General features: G+C 42.8%; 1 protein-coding gene across 1 annotated transcript in view; it reads left to right on the top strand.

Moving 5' to 3' along the window:
• PLXNC1 (plexin C1) overlaps positions 1–16941 on the top strand; it is a 143045-nt gene that overhangs the window by 50363 nt on the left and 75741 nt on the right. Inside the window, exons 5-8 of the mRNA XM_032346762.1 lie at positions 3485–3599; positions 11248–11401; positions 14668–14755; positions 16836–16938. Of these exons, the coding sequence (XP_032202653.1) occupies positions 3485–3599; positions 11248–11401; positions 14668–14755; positions 16836–16938 (460 nt within the window). The remainder of the gene's footprint in view (positions 1–3484; positions 3600–11247; positions 11402–14667; positions 14756–16835; positions 16939–16941) is intronic.

Genomic DNA, 16941 nt, shown 5'->3' with positions numbered 1-16941 from the left:
GACTAAGTGGGTGGCTCTGTAGGCAGATTTCTGTCGCTTGTGGCTGTGTGACGTTGGCACGTTATCTCACTTCTCCAAGCCTCTATTTCATGCCTTAAAGGACTAACATGGGAGCACCGCCTGTAAGCATGCGGGCCAGTGCCTGGGATAGGACAGGGTTCCCTCCTCATAGGTGCTTGCTGGGTGGGTTTCCCACTGATATTTGAGTTTAGACAGATTTCCACGAACTCGGGAAGCAAACCCGTACTTTAAAAGTACTTTCTGGATTCTGAGCAGCAAACCTAGAAACAAGTGCCTGGGACCTTTCTGTTCAAGAGTTGAAGCCTGGATGGGTTTTGAACAAAGTTTTGTCATGAGTTGGGGGGAGACGGAGGGGGTGGTCCATGCACTCATATAGTTGAGTGGGCAACGTCAAAGTCTGTTATTGTTTTGCTTTGTTTTTGTTTGTTTCTTGTGGTTTTTTTTTTCAAAGTTTTTATTCACTTATTTGACAGAGAGAGACACAGCGAGAGAGGGAAGAACATAAGCAGGAGGGTGTGAGAGGGAGAAGCAGGCTTCTGGCTGAGCAGAGAGCCTGATGCAGGGCTCCATCCCAGAGAGAACAGTGACTGGGAGTCTAAGGGCTTCCGGGGAGACCCTCAGTAGAGGATGGGGCCTGAGCGGTAACACAGAGGAAGGGAAGCAAATGTGTCATTTGCCTGCCATGCCCAGTCTAATCCAAATCCCATTGTCCCCTTATCTGTCGCCTGAAGAAATTGAAATGAAGCCACTTAAGAGATCAGCCTACCTGAGAGCACGTCACTGAGGATCAGCCTCACGGAGAGCTGTGTCTGACTGCGAGGTTTTAATTTCATTTGGGCAAAGGTTTAAGTGTCTACACCACCTGACCATTGCTTTTGTGACACATAGGAGGGGATAACTGCTTTTATTTTATTCAAATGTGGGGGCTATAAGATCTCCCGCTCCTGAAGAAATGTGAATGTGTGGGTAACGTGCTGTCATGAAGGTTTTATAATCTGCAATATTGGAGAAGTAATAAGATGTTGTTGTTGGTTGACCATCTGGTTGTACATTCTTGGTGTCACGGTTTGCTATTTCATTTTTTTAAATTTATTATTTTTACTGGCGAGAAGCAAGTAATGGGAGTTTAGAAATTTCAGAGGTGTTTTAGAAGCAAGAAATTTATGTTAATTGCTTAACATGGTTAGATTTTGTTTCTACCTTGTACAAAATGGGAAGTAAAAGGTTGGCTATGTATTTTTTCTTTTTTCCCCCCCCAAAGATAAACTGGAAACTCCTAATCTTTTCCTCTCTGGCCCCAGATTGGACCTTTGAGCTTCTATTAAAAACAGTCTCTTTGTCATAAGGAAGAGTCTGACATAAATTAGAAGAAAATTTTGGAAAGAAAAAGCACGCACAGAAAGGACCTATAGAGATTTCATATTTCATCTGTCCATTCAGAAATATTTATTGAGATCCCAGTATTTGCATATCGTGCTGCCAGACCCTGAGGGATTTGTAGAAGAAATCTTAAAGTCATTCTCCCTTCCTTTGAGGAGCTTAGTGCTTACTTGGGGGTGGAGGGGAGATGACAGCGACATATGAAACAGTTAAGTTGTAATTCAACACAGCATATGATTAAATACCAAAATGTATAGTTCCAACAAGAAATGCTATAGGAGTTCAGCAAGGAGGGGGGGTGATAACTCAGTGGCACTACTGTGTTCTGCCTACAAATTGGCACACTACAGCACTATTTGTATGAAATATCTTACACTTGTTTTTTTGGCAGCCTTAGGCCTTGACTTCCAGGCAGCATTAAGAGCCCACGACAATATTTGTACTCCAGTCTCCCCAGAACTGGCTTTTTGTTGTTTTGTTTCAAACAGACAGAGTCTTAGACAAACCAGAGTGCCCAGGAGAGGCTGGGACTTTTGACAGTCATAACCCCTTTCCAATATAGAATAAGAAACCAGCTCCGTCATCCTGTTTTTCAATCCAGCCGCACTTATCCCTCGGTGGCAAATGCTCCCTGATACCGACAGGCCGTTTAATTTGAACTTAATGTCCGTGACGGACGAGCTAGCCATCAAGGGTCGGATGAATTGATGGCTTTGGAAAAGTGCTGATGAAAATCCCCATGGTCAGGACATTGGAGAAGGAGCCCACACAGACGTAGGGGAGTTTGGACGCAGATGTGCTCCCAGCAAACAGGGTTCCCCAACCCTTGCTCAAAGTACTGTGCCCGAGGATGATGCTTAATGAAACTCACCGGCTTCCTGTTCTATTTTTGTCATATTCAAATGAGCACAGAGCTCAGAGATGAAGCCACGGGGCCTACATTTGTACAAATTGAAAAAGGAGAGGAGAGGAAGAAGAGGAAGTAAAATGCTTATGAAGTCTGATGCCCTTTCAGGGACCACATCCCGCCCCTCTCCGACCCTTGGAGGGACAGATGAATGCCTTCATCACTTGGCTGCTTTTCGATCTTGTGATTCATGAATTTTCCATTTCTTTTCAAACTCACGGTTGCTGGGTCTCCTCAACCCCTCCATTTTAACCTCAGGCCTTGAGGAGGCGTAGATAACAAGGATGTTCTGGTCTCTTGATATTATCCAATGGAATAGTTGTGGAGTTCAAGGCTTTTGAGCATAACACAGCCCTTGCTGTTCCTTCTTTTTGTCAGGTTGCTGGCCTTTCTGGTGAGGCAGGAGCTCCCAAGTGAGCATGACCTAGAGTGGCCGAGACAGCCAGCAAAAGAGTGTACCCCACCCTACCCCCCCTTAGCTCCTGGTCATGTTTATTAGAGGACTTGGCCCCAACCACAGCTTAAGATTTATTTGGGACATCCTCTGTGCTGCCAGACTTGGGAAAGTGGCCCTGGAAAGTGTTGTTCCCATATCTTTCGATATAATTGGGTGTCTGTCTAAATAAATGCTTTGTAGCAGATGGTTATAGAATGGCTTATCACATTCTTGGGAAGACTCTGCCCTCGAAATATTTATATTTAATTCTCAGACTACAAAGCACAAGATGGCCTTACTAGTGTCTTAATAACAGAAAGATTCCCACAGTAGGTTGATATTCTGGGAATGAGCCCCAGACCTAAAATTTATATAATATGTAAACCATTTCTTGGACTTGTCCTTTGCACCCAGGTTTTTCTTGAAGGGAGCTCTTTAATTTTAGAATCCACGAGAGGATGTGCTTTGGGTGTGTTTAATGATGTCATCCCGAGAGAGGCCACAGGAGCCAAAGTTCAGCGTGTTTTCTGCATTGGTTTTCTGCTTGTAGACATGATGGAAAAAATGCTCTGTTCTGGTCCCATTGCTTTTCATGGTTTTAGCATCACGTTCCCATTCTCGCTCAAAATCAATAACCCTCTGCACAGAGCCTGCCTTTCTGTACTGAAGCCAAGTATGAGATATTTTAACTAATGCATGTGTGGGGTTGCTGTTTTGTTGCCTTTTCCTTTTTTGGATAGGTGTACTTTTAAAGAAGATTGTGTACACTCAGAGAACCATGAAAACTGGCTGGATATTTCGTCGGGAGCTAAAAAGTGCCCTCAAATTAACCTATTCCGAAGCAGTAAAGATAAGGTAAGAAGAAAGATTATAATTTGTCTCTGTTGTCTCATTTTGCACAATTGATGCTAACTTCCTTCTGTGTGTGAATTATCTTCTAGCATTAAAGAAGCTTAGTTAGGAGAGTCCATTCATTTAGTTACTAATACTGAATGCCTGGCAGATGCCGTACTCTGGGCGAGATGCTAGAGAAATAGCAGAGAACAGACAGATGGTGAGCTGCCCTCATGGAGTCTGTTGTCTTGTAGAGCTGAAGACTACCCTCATTCATTGAATTTAAAGAAAAAAAAGAACTATTAATGTAGTAGAAAAATGTATTGTTTAAAAAAAAAAGAAGAAGGAAGTGCAGATTCATGGTCAAAAAGATTACTTAAGGGACGCCTGGGTGGCTCAGTTGGTTAAGCAGCTGCCTTCGGCTCAGGTCATGATCCCAGCGTCCTGGGATCGAGTCCCACATTGGGCTCCTTGCTCCACAGGGAGCCTGCTTCTCCCTCTGACTCTGCCTGCCACTCTGCCTGTGCTCGCTCTCTCTCTCGCTCTCTCTCTCTGACAAATAAATAAATAAAATCTTTAAAAAAAAAAAAAAAGATTACTTAAATGTGACTTAAGGGTAGAATGTTATTTTATGGCCCTTCCCCTAATTCATGCAGGCTTCTCCTGGTAACTGTCTTATATACATGGCTTTAAGCAGTACTGGGAGAGAGGGCAAGAAACCACCATGGCCAGTGAATATTACAAATGTGGTCCCTTGGAAATCCAGTGGGCTCTTGTTATGGCCATACCACCATTGGCAGTCCCTTGGCCCTGTCACTGGCCAAGAGAAAGGACGCAATGAGAAGCATATGATTCAAACATCTCATTCACGCACGGTCCATGCCCTATGGGAATATGGAATTCCTGCCTTGTAATTTCAGCAGTGCTGTAAGGAGACATTTTCTCCCTAATTATAGTTCTTGTATTATGAATAATTGTACAGAATCCCCATCAGCAGCCAGTTGACCTGTCTGTTGAGCTTGCTCTGTTTTATTTGAATGCCACATTAACAAGGAAATGGGCCACTTTCTCTTTTCCCGTACACTTTGCCATTTCAAATAGCAAGAGCCATACCACTTAAGATGATTTAACATTTAATAAAGGAGAGCCAGAGCATTTAATGAGTGATAAATAATAAAAGAATAAAGCTTTCAAGTCATAACTGATCAGAACTTACGGATTTAAAGTTATTTGGCTGTTACCACTTTCTATTGTCTTCCGGCAGGTTGGGGTTGGGGGGGAGGCTGTGAAAAAAGAACTTTCAAAGCCTTCATCCAAAACTCCACCAGCCCTGAGTCAGACTGAAAAAATTGTGTGAAGAACATGCTTAGATATCTCAGCATAGGTGTGGTCAAATTTTTCTCTTATCAGTCTTAAAAATAGCTAACTTTGGTTCTGATAGAGAATGATTTAAAAAAAAAAAATGATGTTTGAATACACCCAGGGCTCTGATAAATGGTTAAGATTATGCAAGATTTTTTAAAAATCCTTTTGAAAATTTTAAGGGTGCTACTTCAGCTCAGGGTAGTAAGAGAAAGTAGCTTGTTTATTGTATGAAAGATGCTGCTTACGCAATTTGCTTACCAATCTTTGGATTTGCTGGTATAAATTAATCACCATTTCTATCTAGTTTGGAACATTGCAAAAAATATTTACCACCCAGACAACCACTAGTGCTTTCTTCTCTACCCAAATCCCTGTAGAAGCTTCCCACACAACCATTACCTTGCTCTCCAGCTACCATTGCTCTCAAGGTAAAGGAGATAAGAATTTAGTAATCTGAGTAAAGTTCATCTTTGAAACCAACTTTGGACTGATTATTTTAATAACATTGATAAGACATGTGATGCCATCGCTTAGTCATATTGTCTGAAAATATTTCCTACTCTTGTGGTCATCTGTGACTTACCCTAAAGTTCCAGATCTTTGTTGATTTAAGTAATACCGGACCCTGATCTACAGAGATGGCTGTCTATAGCTTGGGTCAAAGAGTGTTGGCTACCTGCCCATCATATGCCTAGTAACATTCTAGTAGCTTTCTGAGTCCAGAAAGACCCTGATATAATGCAGAGCCTCTGCTTCCAAGAAGCATCATCTCTTTACACAAATCAATTAGAAGATTGTATATCCTCATCCTCATTACAGAATCGGCATTAACAAGAAATAATTGGAGCAATTCCAGTTGGCTTGGAGGGATTTCGTGAGGTTTTGTTGAGCAAAAACAGCAAGATGCAGAAAAGTATGTGTAGCATGATCTTGTATTGATCAAAACTCAATATATGCTATTGATATATATAGCATATATGATATGCTATTGATATAGCATGATCTACTGTATATGTTTATGTCTCTATATAATTATTTGCGCATGAAGAAAAAATATGAACGAATTCTTACTAGGTCGTAAAAATGGGCTCTCCTGATGGCGGGACTGATGATGTGGTGAGAGGGAAGGCTGAGACAAGTAGGAAAAAAAAAAAAAGAAAAATGAAATTCTCACATACACAAACACAAAAAGGATGTGTGACATCCCATTTTTGCATTATGCAAAATCATTTGTTTACCTATAAAGAGATTGTAACAATCAGTGAAAATGGCTAATACTAATAAAAACAGAAAAGACATAGAAATAGAAGTATCTCCTACAAACAACAGGACTCTTAAGGCAGAAATACCAAAAACATTCTTTTACAAATCAGATTGAAAACAAGGACTTCCACCATCACTGATGCAACGAGCATTGTTTTTAAAGTTGTGTTTGGTGCAGTAACACAAGAGACAAGTAAGATATAGTTATGGGAAAGGAATAGATTAAAAAGTATCCCTATTTGCTCATCTGAAGTGGTTGTATATCTTCCAAATCTAAATATATTAGCTTTTAAAATTACTCTAATTAAAATAAAAGTGCTAAATGTTCAACAAACATTCAAATATCAATAACATCAAATGAGGTAAAGGAGTTAAGGTCAATTAATAAAAGATCCCATTCATCGACAATAACCAAAATACTCAGGCATGAACTTAAAGGGTGAGGTGTATACCCTATATTTTAAAATCACTTTCACTGGAAGATACATGTTGAAGACAGCTACCAAAAACAGAAATTTGGGCTACGCAATAGCTTGCCTTAAGCGTTCTTTCTAATGGTAATTAGTGGGGCAGTGGTCTATTGCAGCTGTTTATAACTCACGATAGAAAAACCTTACCAATAAAAAAAAAGCATAAATAAAAATAAAAGCAAAAACACACAAAGTATTTTCTTGGAAGTTAGGAAAAAACATCTTGAATACATCCAGACACATACTACGTATCTGGTCAGTAAGCTATCATAAAAATGTCATTTTTTCCTCAACCTATTTTCTAGATTTCATGTCATCCCAGTAAAGATTGGAATTAGACTTTTTCTTAAAAGTAATATAAATTTCAGCTGGAGTACTAAGAACTGGTCGAGAATATCCAAAATGTATTTTGGAAAAACAGAAATGTATTTAAGCTAGACCATTTCCATACAATTATAAACTTGTAGATAGCGACAATAACTCAACCCATGATTCTGTTTAAAAGTAGGAATATAGATCGTGGGAATAGGCTACAAAGCTCAGAAATAAATGTAAAAATTGTAAGATCAGATATCATAAACTAAGAAGGAACAAAAGAATTATTTCCTAAAAGAGGCTGAGATAACAGACTTACAATATGGAAAGATAACAATTCGTATTTTATATTAAATATAAAAATTTAAGCTAATTAAGAAATTCATAGAAAAAGCTAACCCTAAAAAACAGAAAATAGAAATGGGCATCAGATAATTGGAAGTATAATTTCCTTAGCTCTGAAGCAATGTAGTATGCATTAACAAAGGGAAAACATTCATATACTTGTCATTTCAAAATATATAACAAGAAAGATAACTAAAGCACAATTCAGGAAAACATTTGCAGCAGGCAAGATATTCATTGCAAGATATTAAATCCAGGAGAAATTAAAAAGATAAACACCAGGCCACCAGAGTGGACAAAAGCTTACATTCTCACAAGAGGAGGTTTAAAGAGTTAGACATAGTTAGGGGAATATGTTCAACTTCACTAGCTATCTAATAAATACAAATTAAAGTGATAAGATATGCTAACATCTGGCATTGGCAATGCCAATTAGTACAGCCTTTTTGGAGAGCAATTTGCTGTTCTGTTTCAAAAGTCATAAGTATATTCATTTTATTTGAAACACTAATTCCAGGCTTTAAATTCTGAAGAAGTAACTTGAAAGAAGCAAAAATGTAAGCATGCAGATGCCATTTCGGTAGTTTTGTAGACTGAGAAACCTGGAAATAACCACATTGTTTGGCAATAAGCAGAATGGTTAAGTAAAATAAGGTCTGCCAACCTGCTAGAATGTTGTACAGCAAGCTCTCTGGCTCTGGGGGAATTACCAGCTAATTGACATTCAAACTCTCTATTTCATTTGACTCTTTGTGTCTTCATTCCCTCTCTATCCAGCTTAGTTGGGGCAGGAGCTGTCAACCTGATAAGGATTCCCAAGTCAGGTTTATTAAGCCAGGTGTCAGCTTTTTATCCCTACTTGCCTGGAACCCACACTCACACAAAAAATACCTTCAGGTCCCTGGCTACCCTCTCCTTCCACTTGAAAAAACTTGCTATTTTCAGGTCAGCTCCAGCCTGGCTTCTGCTCCAGAGTTCCCCTGTAACTGTTCTTGCTGAGATCACTAGCGAACTCCCTGTAGCCATTCCAGCAGACACTGTAAGTCCTCCTCTTACTTCATCTGTTGGCTGTGTTCTTGAAACCTCTCCCATTGCCCTCGCTCCCTTGGCACACCCTGTCCATGCTCTCTTCCTTCTCTCTGGCCATGCCTCAGCCTCCCTTGCTGGCTTCATCTCTCCTTGACTCTAAATACTGGAGTTGTTTTAGACCCCGTTTGGACTCTTCCTGTGGTTAGCTCTCTACTTTCTCTAAAGACCATTTTATCCACTCCCTCGTCTTCATATCTTGTCTCTGTGTTCATTGTCTCCTTTATCTCTAGCCCAGATTGCTGTTCTGAGTTCCAGGCCCATATCTAACTTGACCTATCTCTTGATTATTACACAACTATCTTGAACTACAGGCAAACAAAATTGAAATCTTGCATTTTCCACCCAAAGTCTGCCTCTCCCTTGGTGTGTCACATCTCAGTACACGGTACTTCTTTCCATCTGCTTTCCTTACCCAAATCCGCCATATCCACAGACTCTACTTCTCGTCCTGCCCCATGCTACTGCTAAAGAGTATCCTGAATCTGTCAGTTCTTTCCTTCTCTACTGTACCATCCTAGCCCAGGCTTCTATCCCATCTTGGAGATCTCTTCACACCAGATGGCCATCCAGTTTCTGAAAGGTGACATCCCCATGTTTCTGCTAGACTATAAGCTCTTCGAGGGCAGGAACCACAGCTATTTTGTTCACTAAAGCACTTAACACCTTGCACCGCCCTTGGCGTGTGTTAAGAGATTGATAAATAGGAAACCAATAAATGCAATGATTATGGTTACGTAAAAGCTATGTGAGAATTGGAAGGAAATATGGAAAATTTGATTTCACAAGGATTTCTGATTCTGTTGTTGTAGCATTTGAGTAATGAAATAAATTTAAGGCCTGTATGCATACAGGATAATATATGATCATGTGTTGAGATGTGTGTGCATCTGGGTCGAAGGAAGCAGCATGAATGAGAGCTCAGCCATTTATTGGAGGTGAGCTAGTGGGAGTACTCTGGGTTTCGTTTCGTTGTTATGCTCTAGTCTGCTAGAGATGGTTGGGTTTCAGTCTAGTTAAGGCTGGATTATAAGAACTTTCCTTCTCTGGCAAGTTTTTACGGCTGAGAAACAGAGTGTCTTGAAAATGGAAAGATGGTGCTGACCCCAGGACTAGATTAGATGTAGCAAGCTTATTCGAGGACAAGAGACAGCAGAGTTTGAAGTCCAGGTGAAAGTCAGAGGTATAACAGAAGATGAACACCTCCCAGGGTGTCTGGGGCTATGGCTCTTCGTCATAGCTGGCAAATTACCACTCCCCTGCTCCCATCTTTCTAATGCTTAGCCCACCTTCCCACCAGATCCCTTTCATGCACCTGCTGCCAAAGGAGTCTACCACTGGTGTATTAATTCCTTGAATTTCCTTTTTTTCCCCTGACCTTCATTTTCTTTTTTTTTTTTTAACTGAAATGCAATCACCTAACATTGTGTAAATTTAAGATGTACAATGGGTTAGTTTGATACATTGATCTATTGCCATACAATTACCACTGTAACATTAACATTTCTATCCCATCACACCGCATTACTTTTTTGTGGTGGGATAACTTTCCTCTTTCAACATGAGCACTGGCTGCCTAGTTTGTTTAGGTAATTCCTTTTGGGAAGAAGTTGCTTTAGGGGAAATTTCAAAGTTTTCTCTTTGTGTCCATCTGTGTACACACACATACATATAGCCTCCCACCCCAAAACTCTGATTGTATGTTTGCCCGCAAATGAATCCTTAATTTTAAATAGATTTCATAGGTCTCCTTCCTTAACTATAATCTAATAACAGTACCGGTAAGAAATAAAGAAATGAAAAATGTATTTTAGCACCCAGGAAATCAAGGTCCAACTTCTTAAATAAACCCTGGCCCAAACAGAAACAAATGAAAAAAAAAAAAAAATCACGTGTTTGGATGGGAATACTTAATATCACAAATATATAAGATCTCCTAAAACTGATGCATATACTTAATACAATTCCAATTAAATTCATTGTCTCCCCACCCAGTTTGGGTAAGATCATCTTAAAATTTATATGGAAGAGCGATGTCTAGGAGATGCTAAGAAAATTACAAAAATAACGATAGAGATTTGCCTTTTCAGATGTTAAATATATTTAAAATCACAGTAGTAAAAGCTTGACATTGGGATAGAAGTAAATCAATAGATAATTGGAACAGAGCAGAATTCAGAAATAGATTCTAGATACATGGTAATTTAATATATGACAAAAGCAGTATTTCAGGTCAGTGAGAAAAGGAGGGTATTTTTTAAGTAAGTGGTTATGACATAACTGATTAACCATCTGGATAAAAGTAAAGATGGACTCTTATCTCATACTATACATAAAAATACCTTCCAGATAGGTTATAGATAGAAGTTTAAAAAAAAAAGAAAAACAAAGATGGTGGAACAATTTTATACTTGTCTATAAGCTAAAGTTTGGGAATAACTTTAAAACCAAGATAAAAACATGATACCATAAAAACGTCGTGTGGGGTAAAAGATAACCACATGTACAAGTTGCAAGACAAAGAGATTAGGAGAAAACGTGTCAGAAATATGGACAGATAAGGATTACTATCTCTACAGAGCGCTCTTGAAAACTGATAAGAAAAATACACACAGAGCAGAAAAAAACGGTCCGAGAATAGGAATATGAGATTCACAGAAGGGCAAAGCAAATAGTGGGTGAAACATCTCTTTCTTTACATCTCCGGTCTGAGAAGTTCTCCTTGTCTGGCATGTCAGAGGGTGAGTTCATGTAAGGCTCGAGGATGGATGGAGAGGGTATGAAAACAACGACGTGGTTCCTGAATCTTCTTCTTCCCCACACAGACTACAGTGACTGTGGTGGGAAGCTTCCCTCCCAGGCGCGCGGAGTGGGAGTGCGCGGTGAAGAGCGCGGACACGGGCAGGCAGCTCTGTAGGGGTAAAAGTCCACCAAGCAAGCCCTGCACCTGCAGCATTCCCACGAGAGCGACCTACAAAGGTAGGTGGACTTTTGGCTGGTTTTTTTTGTTTGTAAGTGAAGAAAGCAAGAGAACCTCCTGAACACAGATGGCCCAGGAAGCAGGTTGAATGGGAGGGAGAGTGTCTAGCCTCCCTCCCCCATAGACTCAGTCTTTGCCTACCTCCCGCTCTACCTCCCCCCTCCCCTTGGCTGTTCCCCTTGGCTCTCCCTCCTCCTAGGACTCCAGCATCCCCTCTTCCGTGTGAGTGGAGGATGGCAGCAGAAGGCGATGCTGGAGACACCCATGGGGTAAAGCTAGAGACCATTGGGCGGACCCTACCCAAAGGGCTCAGGTAATTCAGAGATCGGAAAAGCTGGGAACACCCTGGACAAGATGAGAAAATAGGACAGCTAATATTCTATCACCTTAACATCATTGTATCCATTCAGAAAGGAAGTACTTTTCAAGTATCTACTATGGCCCCGGGCACTGTGCTAGGTGCTGGGGATATGGTGACCGGAAGACAGCTGAGACAAGTAGACGATTTGTTACAATGCGGTTGTGTGAATGCACAGAGACCCGTGGGAAGTGGAGGGAAGGGGCACCTAACTGAACCTGGGCGGTGGCTGACGGAATGAGGAAATCTTCCTGGAGGATGAACAGAGGGGAGCCGCAGAAAAGGGAGAAGAGTGTTCCAGGCAGAGATCAACTATTATGATGGCTAGTAAGAGAGAAAAGCCAAAAGAGCCAAAAGAGGTTCTGTGTGGTTCAGGCAAATGGGGTAGGGACAGATGGAAAGCAGAATGATAGAAAATAGACACCAAAGAAGGCACAGTGTCTGGTGTAAAGAGCCATTTACAATCAATAAATTTTTGTTGAATGAATGAATGAATGAATGAATGAATGAATGTGGCCACAGGTGGAGGAGGTCTAGAAGAGGAAAGGAGTGAGCTGTGAAAAGTCAGATAGAAGAAAAGCCGTTGGGGTGATCCCGGTGGGGGGGACCGTGAAAGAGGGTGCCGAGACAGATAGGGATGGAGAGAAGTGGACAGATTCCAGAGATAGCTAGGAGTTACTGTGGACACACTCAGGAATCTCCGTGGGCAAGAAAGACGAGAAGTAGGGTCACATCTTTGGTACAGGCCTCCTAACATGGGACAAGATCATGATGGAATGGAGTTTTGGGGTGAGAGCTGGTGTTACTCAGTTAATCCCAAATCTCTCCGAAGGGAATTTTAGTGCACCAGACCAGAGCCCCAAGCTTAAAAAAATGCCTCTCAGTCTTTGGGCTCTTGGTGACTGTTTGGGATCAGATAGCTTGGAAAATGATTCCAGTTCTCCATTTTTCTTTGTTTACACTATGCAGCCTTTGTGATACGCTTCTAGTTAAATGTGGTCATTATAATGCAGATCTTACGCATATATAAAATCTGTTTTTCAAGTATTCGCGATCACCTGGTAAAGCTCTTTGGTTGCATTTACAGCTTCTCTCCATTGCACCTGACCTCTGCCTGCCTTTTTCTTGGAATGCCTTGCATATTCTCAGCCAGCAAACTCACTCCGGTCCCACCTCCTGTACTCACCCAGCCCATGGTCATTGCCAACGCCCTGTCCGTGCCCTCACCCCTTTCATCAAATCCTGTTGCCCTTCTGCTCTGAAACATTGGAGGAAGAGTCACTTCCTTCATAACAGTCCAGGCTGTTTGGGCACCCCTCACAGTCCCCACAGGCACCCCCATCTTGGTAGGCAGGTGCTACGTGGAACTCAGACCACTCATGGGCTGTTTCCTTGAGTGTCCGTCCTGTCATTATTGGGTTTTTCCACCTAAGCCATTTAATCTCTCATAGAATCACTGTAAATGCTACCAGAGCAGAGATCAAATATATTTGTTTCCTTGGGATATTTCCCAGTAGTGTTTTGTGCACAGCTGACATGAAGAAAAGTGCAACTTTCCTGGTGTTCATCACTGAACCTTGTAGATTCCACTGAAATGTGTTTTCCCTGGGAGTCTTTCCGTGCTTCCTGTCCGTATGTCCATTCTACCGACATTTACAAGTGGCTGTGCCAATACTCTTGCCGGGAGGTCATTCCAGCCCTCAGACCTCCGGGTCTTTGCAGCCGGGGTTTATCCTTTCCCACATAACCACTTTATGTGGACAGAATTGTGTGTGGCATCCTGACTTCCAGAATGAATTCTACTGCTGTAGAGAAGTGTCTGAAGGTAAGGGCTTTCAGACTTTGGGAATCACAGGCTAATAAAGGTTCACGAAGAAAAGTAAGGAGTGCCAACCAACTTACGCCAACTTCTTATTTGGCCAAGTGAAGGCTTTTATTTTCAAAGGCTCATCCTCTGTCTCCATTAACTCAGAAAAGGAAGACAGTATCCTACCAACCAGATGTCGGTGAAAAACTCACAGAGGAGCACTGGTTCTTGGACACAGTGGGCTTTGAGGGGGCCACTCCGGGCTGTGACACCCAGCCCCGGCTGTACACAGTCACGTCATGGGGGAACATGCCCCACCACAGAGTCCCAGAGGCTCTCGACATGTGTTACGTCAGGATATCAAGGAGCATGGCCCTGTTTTTATCTGTTTCTCAAGTGATTCTGACACACCACAGTGTTGGGGAGTCGCCTTGGATACAATATAGAAGTTAAGGACATACATGATCTATGACATTTCTCCAATGCTGATTGAGCACGGTTTTTATCTTTCTTATTACTTTATTTTTTTGAGGGGCTTCTACCCAGTGAGTATGTTTTCCAAAGCAAATAAGAGAACTTTCTATCATAGATTTGGCAACAGTTGACTCTAAGAGGCTCATGGAAGCCGGCCCATGGGAGGCACACTTCGAGTCTGTTGGGCAAATATTGGTAGTGTGGATGTTGCTGAAGCTACAGGATTTTCGTCTCTAACATTCTGGTTAGCATGTTCTAGGCAGTTCTTGCTCGGTGACTTGTTTTATTCTTATGCTGTGGCCAATTACAAGCTGAGATAGTGATCCCGGGGAGAGGATGAGATGTAAATGGGCTGTAAAATGGCTTTTTCCTAGTGATTATCCATGGGAGGCTTGGAACGCGAGGTGGGCCCGGGTCTGTTTGGAGGCTTGTGCTGTGCACTTTGGCTGCCTGATGTGAATGGCCCACGGGAAGGAACCACATACTGATTGAAATGCTGGCAAGCAGCTGGCACAGCCCCACCCTCTATGCAAAGGAGGCAAAAATATTTATTTTTTGCATTTACAGCTTTGCTTGACGATAGCGGGACTCCACCGTAAATGACATTTTTTTCCCCTTTGCTCCAGATGTTTTGGTTGTCAACGTGACATTCTCCGTCGGTTCTTGGCGTTTATCAAAAAGATTCAACTTTACCAACTGCTCATCATTAAGAGAGTAAGATTTTATTTGAAATTTAAATATTCTCTCATTGGTTTTAATTTATTTATTTGCTTTCACCTCCATCTCCTCCGTAAAGAACTCTTTTGTGGGGTAGAACTTTCTACAGTGCCTTTTGGAGCATGGCCTAACGGGAGATAGGGGGGCCGCTGAGCTCATCACCTGTCTCGTTCAAGCCCTAATAAGGAAGGTGAAGCAGCTGAGGAGAAAAACTGGGCATAAGTGATCCTACCAACAAGGAAATACGTTTTCCTCAGACCAAGAGGCGCCTTGGAGTGAGTCCAGGGAGGGGCTTGGTGGGAGGGGTGCCGCAGTGTTCTCCCCTGATCTGAAGGACGGCTTTGGGAACTTGAGTCAAGGGAGAGGGTGGGAGCATGAGCCAAGGGAAGTCATCAAGGAGGAGGACCAGATGGAATCTCTTTCATCGGAAGACCGTGTTCATTCCCACCCCCCACCGCCAACTTTTCATACCACCTTTGGCCGTGTTGGGCTACGTACCCCCCCACCGAGGTAGGACCACACCTCACTCCTTGCTTCTAAAGCAGAGAGAAGACAGGGAGGAAATGTGTTTCTCAGATTCCTGATTTTCCAGTTGAAAGATGGGTTGGAGGTTCCCATGGAAACAACAGGAAGCTGTATTATTAGTGATTCTATAGTTCATTCAGTCGTTTGATTGACCAACTCTGTGGGTATCGAATGCGAGTTTCTTTTGGCCTGGCCTGAGAACCACTGTGGCTGGGGGGCAGGGGGGATGAGTTCAGGCTCAAAACAGGGTCGGAGGGCCTCTCTACTGCTAGCCGAACAGGAGTGCGGGGACCCCATTTTCACCACTGTGGCACTCTTAAGGAGGGATCAAGTTCGGTTATTTCTAATAAACTGGTTGCATTTGGGGAGGGGGAAGAAGCCAGACTTGGAACAGAAAGCCTCAGAAGTCTGTGAAAATGGGAAAAATGGGGGGAGAGTTACAAAGAGTTTGATGGCTCAGTGAGAGCTGAAACATAAAGCAGGTACCGGTTCCCCTGTGTAGAGGCCAGGAGGAAGGAGGTGACTGGCCCCCGTCCCACAGCTAGGTCATTAAGAACCAGCTGCTCAGACCCGCCGTCCCCCCAGAGGGGGAGGGTGCCCTGTCCTTGAGCACCTACTTCTCTTAGGAAGGGGCTCAGTACAGGACCCACTCCTGAGGGGCCGTGATGGGAATGCAAATCACAAGCCTGCTTCGAGCTCACTTAGGTGGCTGGATACACACTTCAGGGAGCCCGTGTTTGTGTTTCCTTCTCCCATCGAAGCGGCCATTTCTCTAGATCAGAGTCACAGAACACTTTGGCTTTTTTTTTTTTTTTTGAAGATCTTAAAATACGAAGTGTGTCCCCTCTCCCTGCACTGGCTGTCCTGCAGTGCCGGTTGACCATCCTGCAGCTGTGTTTCCAGACCAACCTCAGTTTCTGTTTCTATTGTTCCTTCAACTCCGATTTTCCTATGACGAGCTTCTCAAGTCCTCTGCTGTTAATCCCCACGTGATAGGTTATTTGATGAGTAGTAGATGCAGTTCTTCCTTAAGTTGATTAAAATCAAATTCTGACACCCCCTTCCCTTTACTTGCCAGACGATACTTAACGGTCTCGCATCTTCTGGGCAGTTGAGGGTTGTCTCCACTCCAGCGAATGAGGGCGTGCTAATCTCAGGGTGCAGATGGGGAGGTCGGTCTCCAGAGGGGAACTTACCTGAGGGTGGACAAACAGCAGAACCAGAATCAGAAACAGAGCCTGTGGGTTCTTGTTATCTACCAGCGCAGCAGGTGATCCCGAGCTTCCGGTTTCCATAGCGACAGCCCTGCAGGTGTGATGACAGTCCATCAGCCCTGGGGGCTGCCCAGAGCGGGCACAAAGTCAGTGCTGTAGCCTAGCCTCAGAGGACCGTCCTCTCTCCCCAGGGGTGGGTGAGGGGGTTCATCAGTCTGTCCAGGATTTGGGGTCCCCCCGTTTTTTAAATGCTTGCACCCCGCATCATGGAGGGAATTTCTAGGTTATGGACGTTTTCCTAAAAATACAGGAATTAAGTTGGTTTTCCGTGTTGCCAGGTGTCCAGTGTGTATTGGAACTGGCTGTGCTTGGTGTAAAAGTGAGAGGAAGTGTATCCATCCCTTCACAGCTTGTGACCCTTCTGATTACAAGCGAAGCCAGGTA

The sequence above is a fragment of the Mustela erminea genome, chromosome 6, assembly GCF_009829155.1.
Source record: "Mustela erminea isolate mMusErm1 chromosome 6, mMusErm1.Pri, whole genome shotgun sequence".
Classification (NCBI taxonomy): Eukaryota; Metazoa; Chordata; class Mammalia; order Carnivora; family Mustelidae; genus Mustela; species Mustela erminea.
Note: the sequence above shows the minus strand (reverse complement) of the source record. Positions and strands in the feature narration are given on the sequence as shown.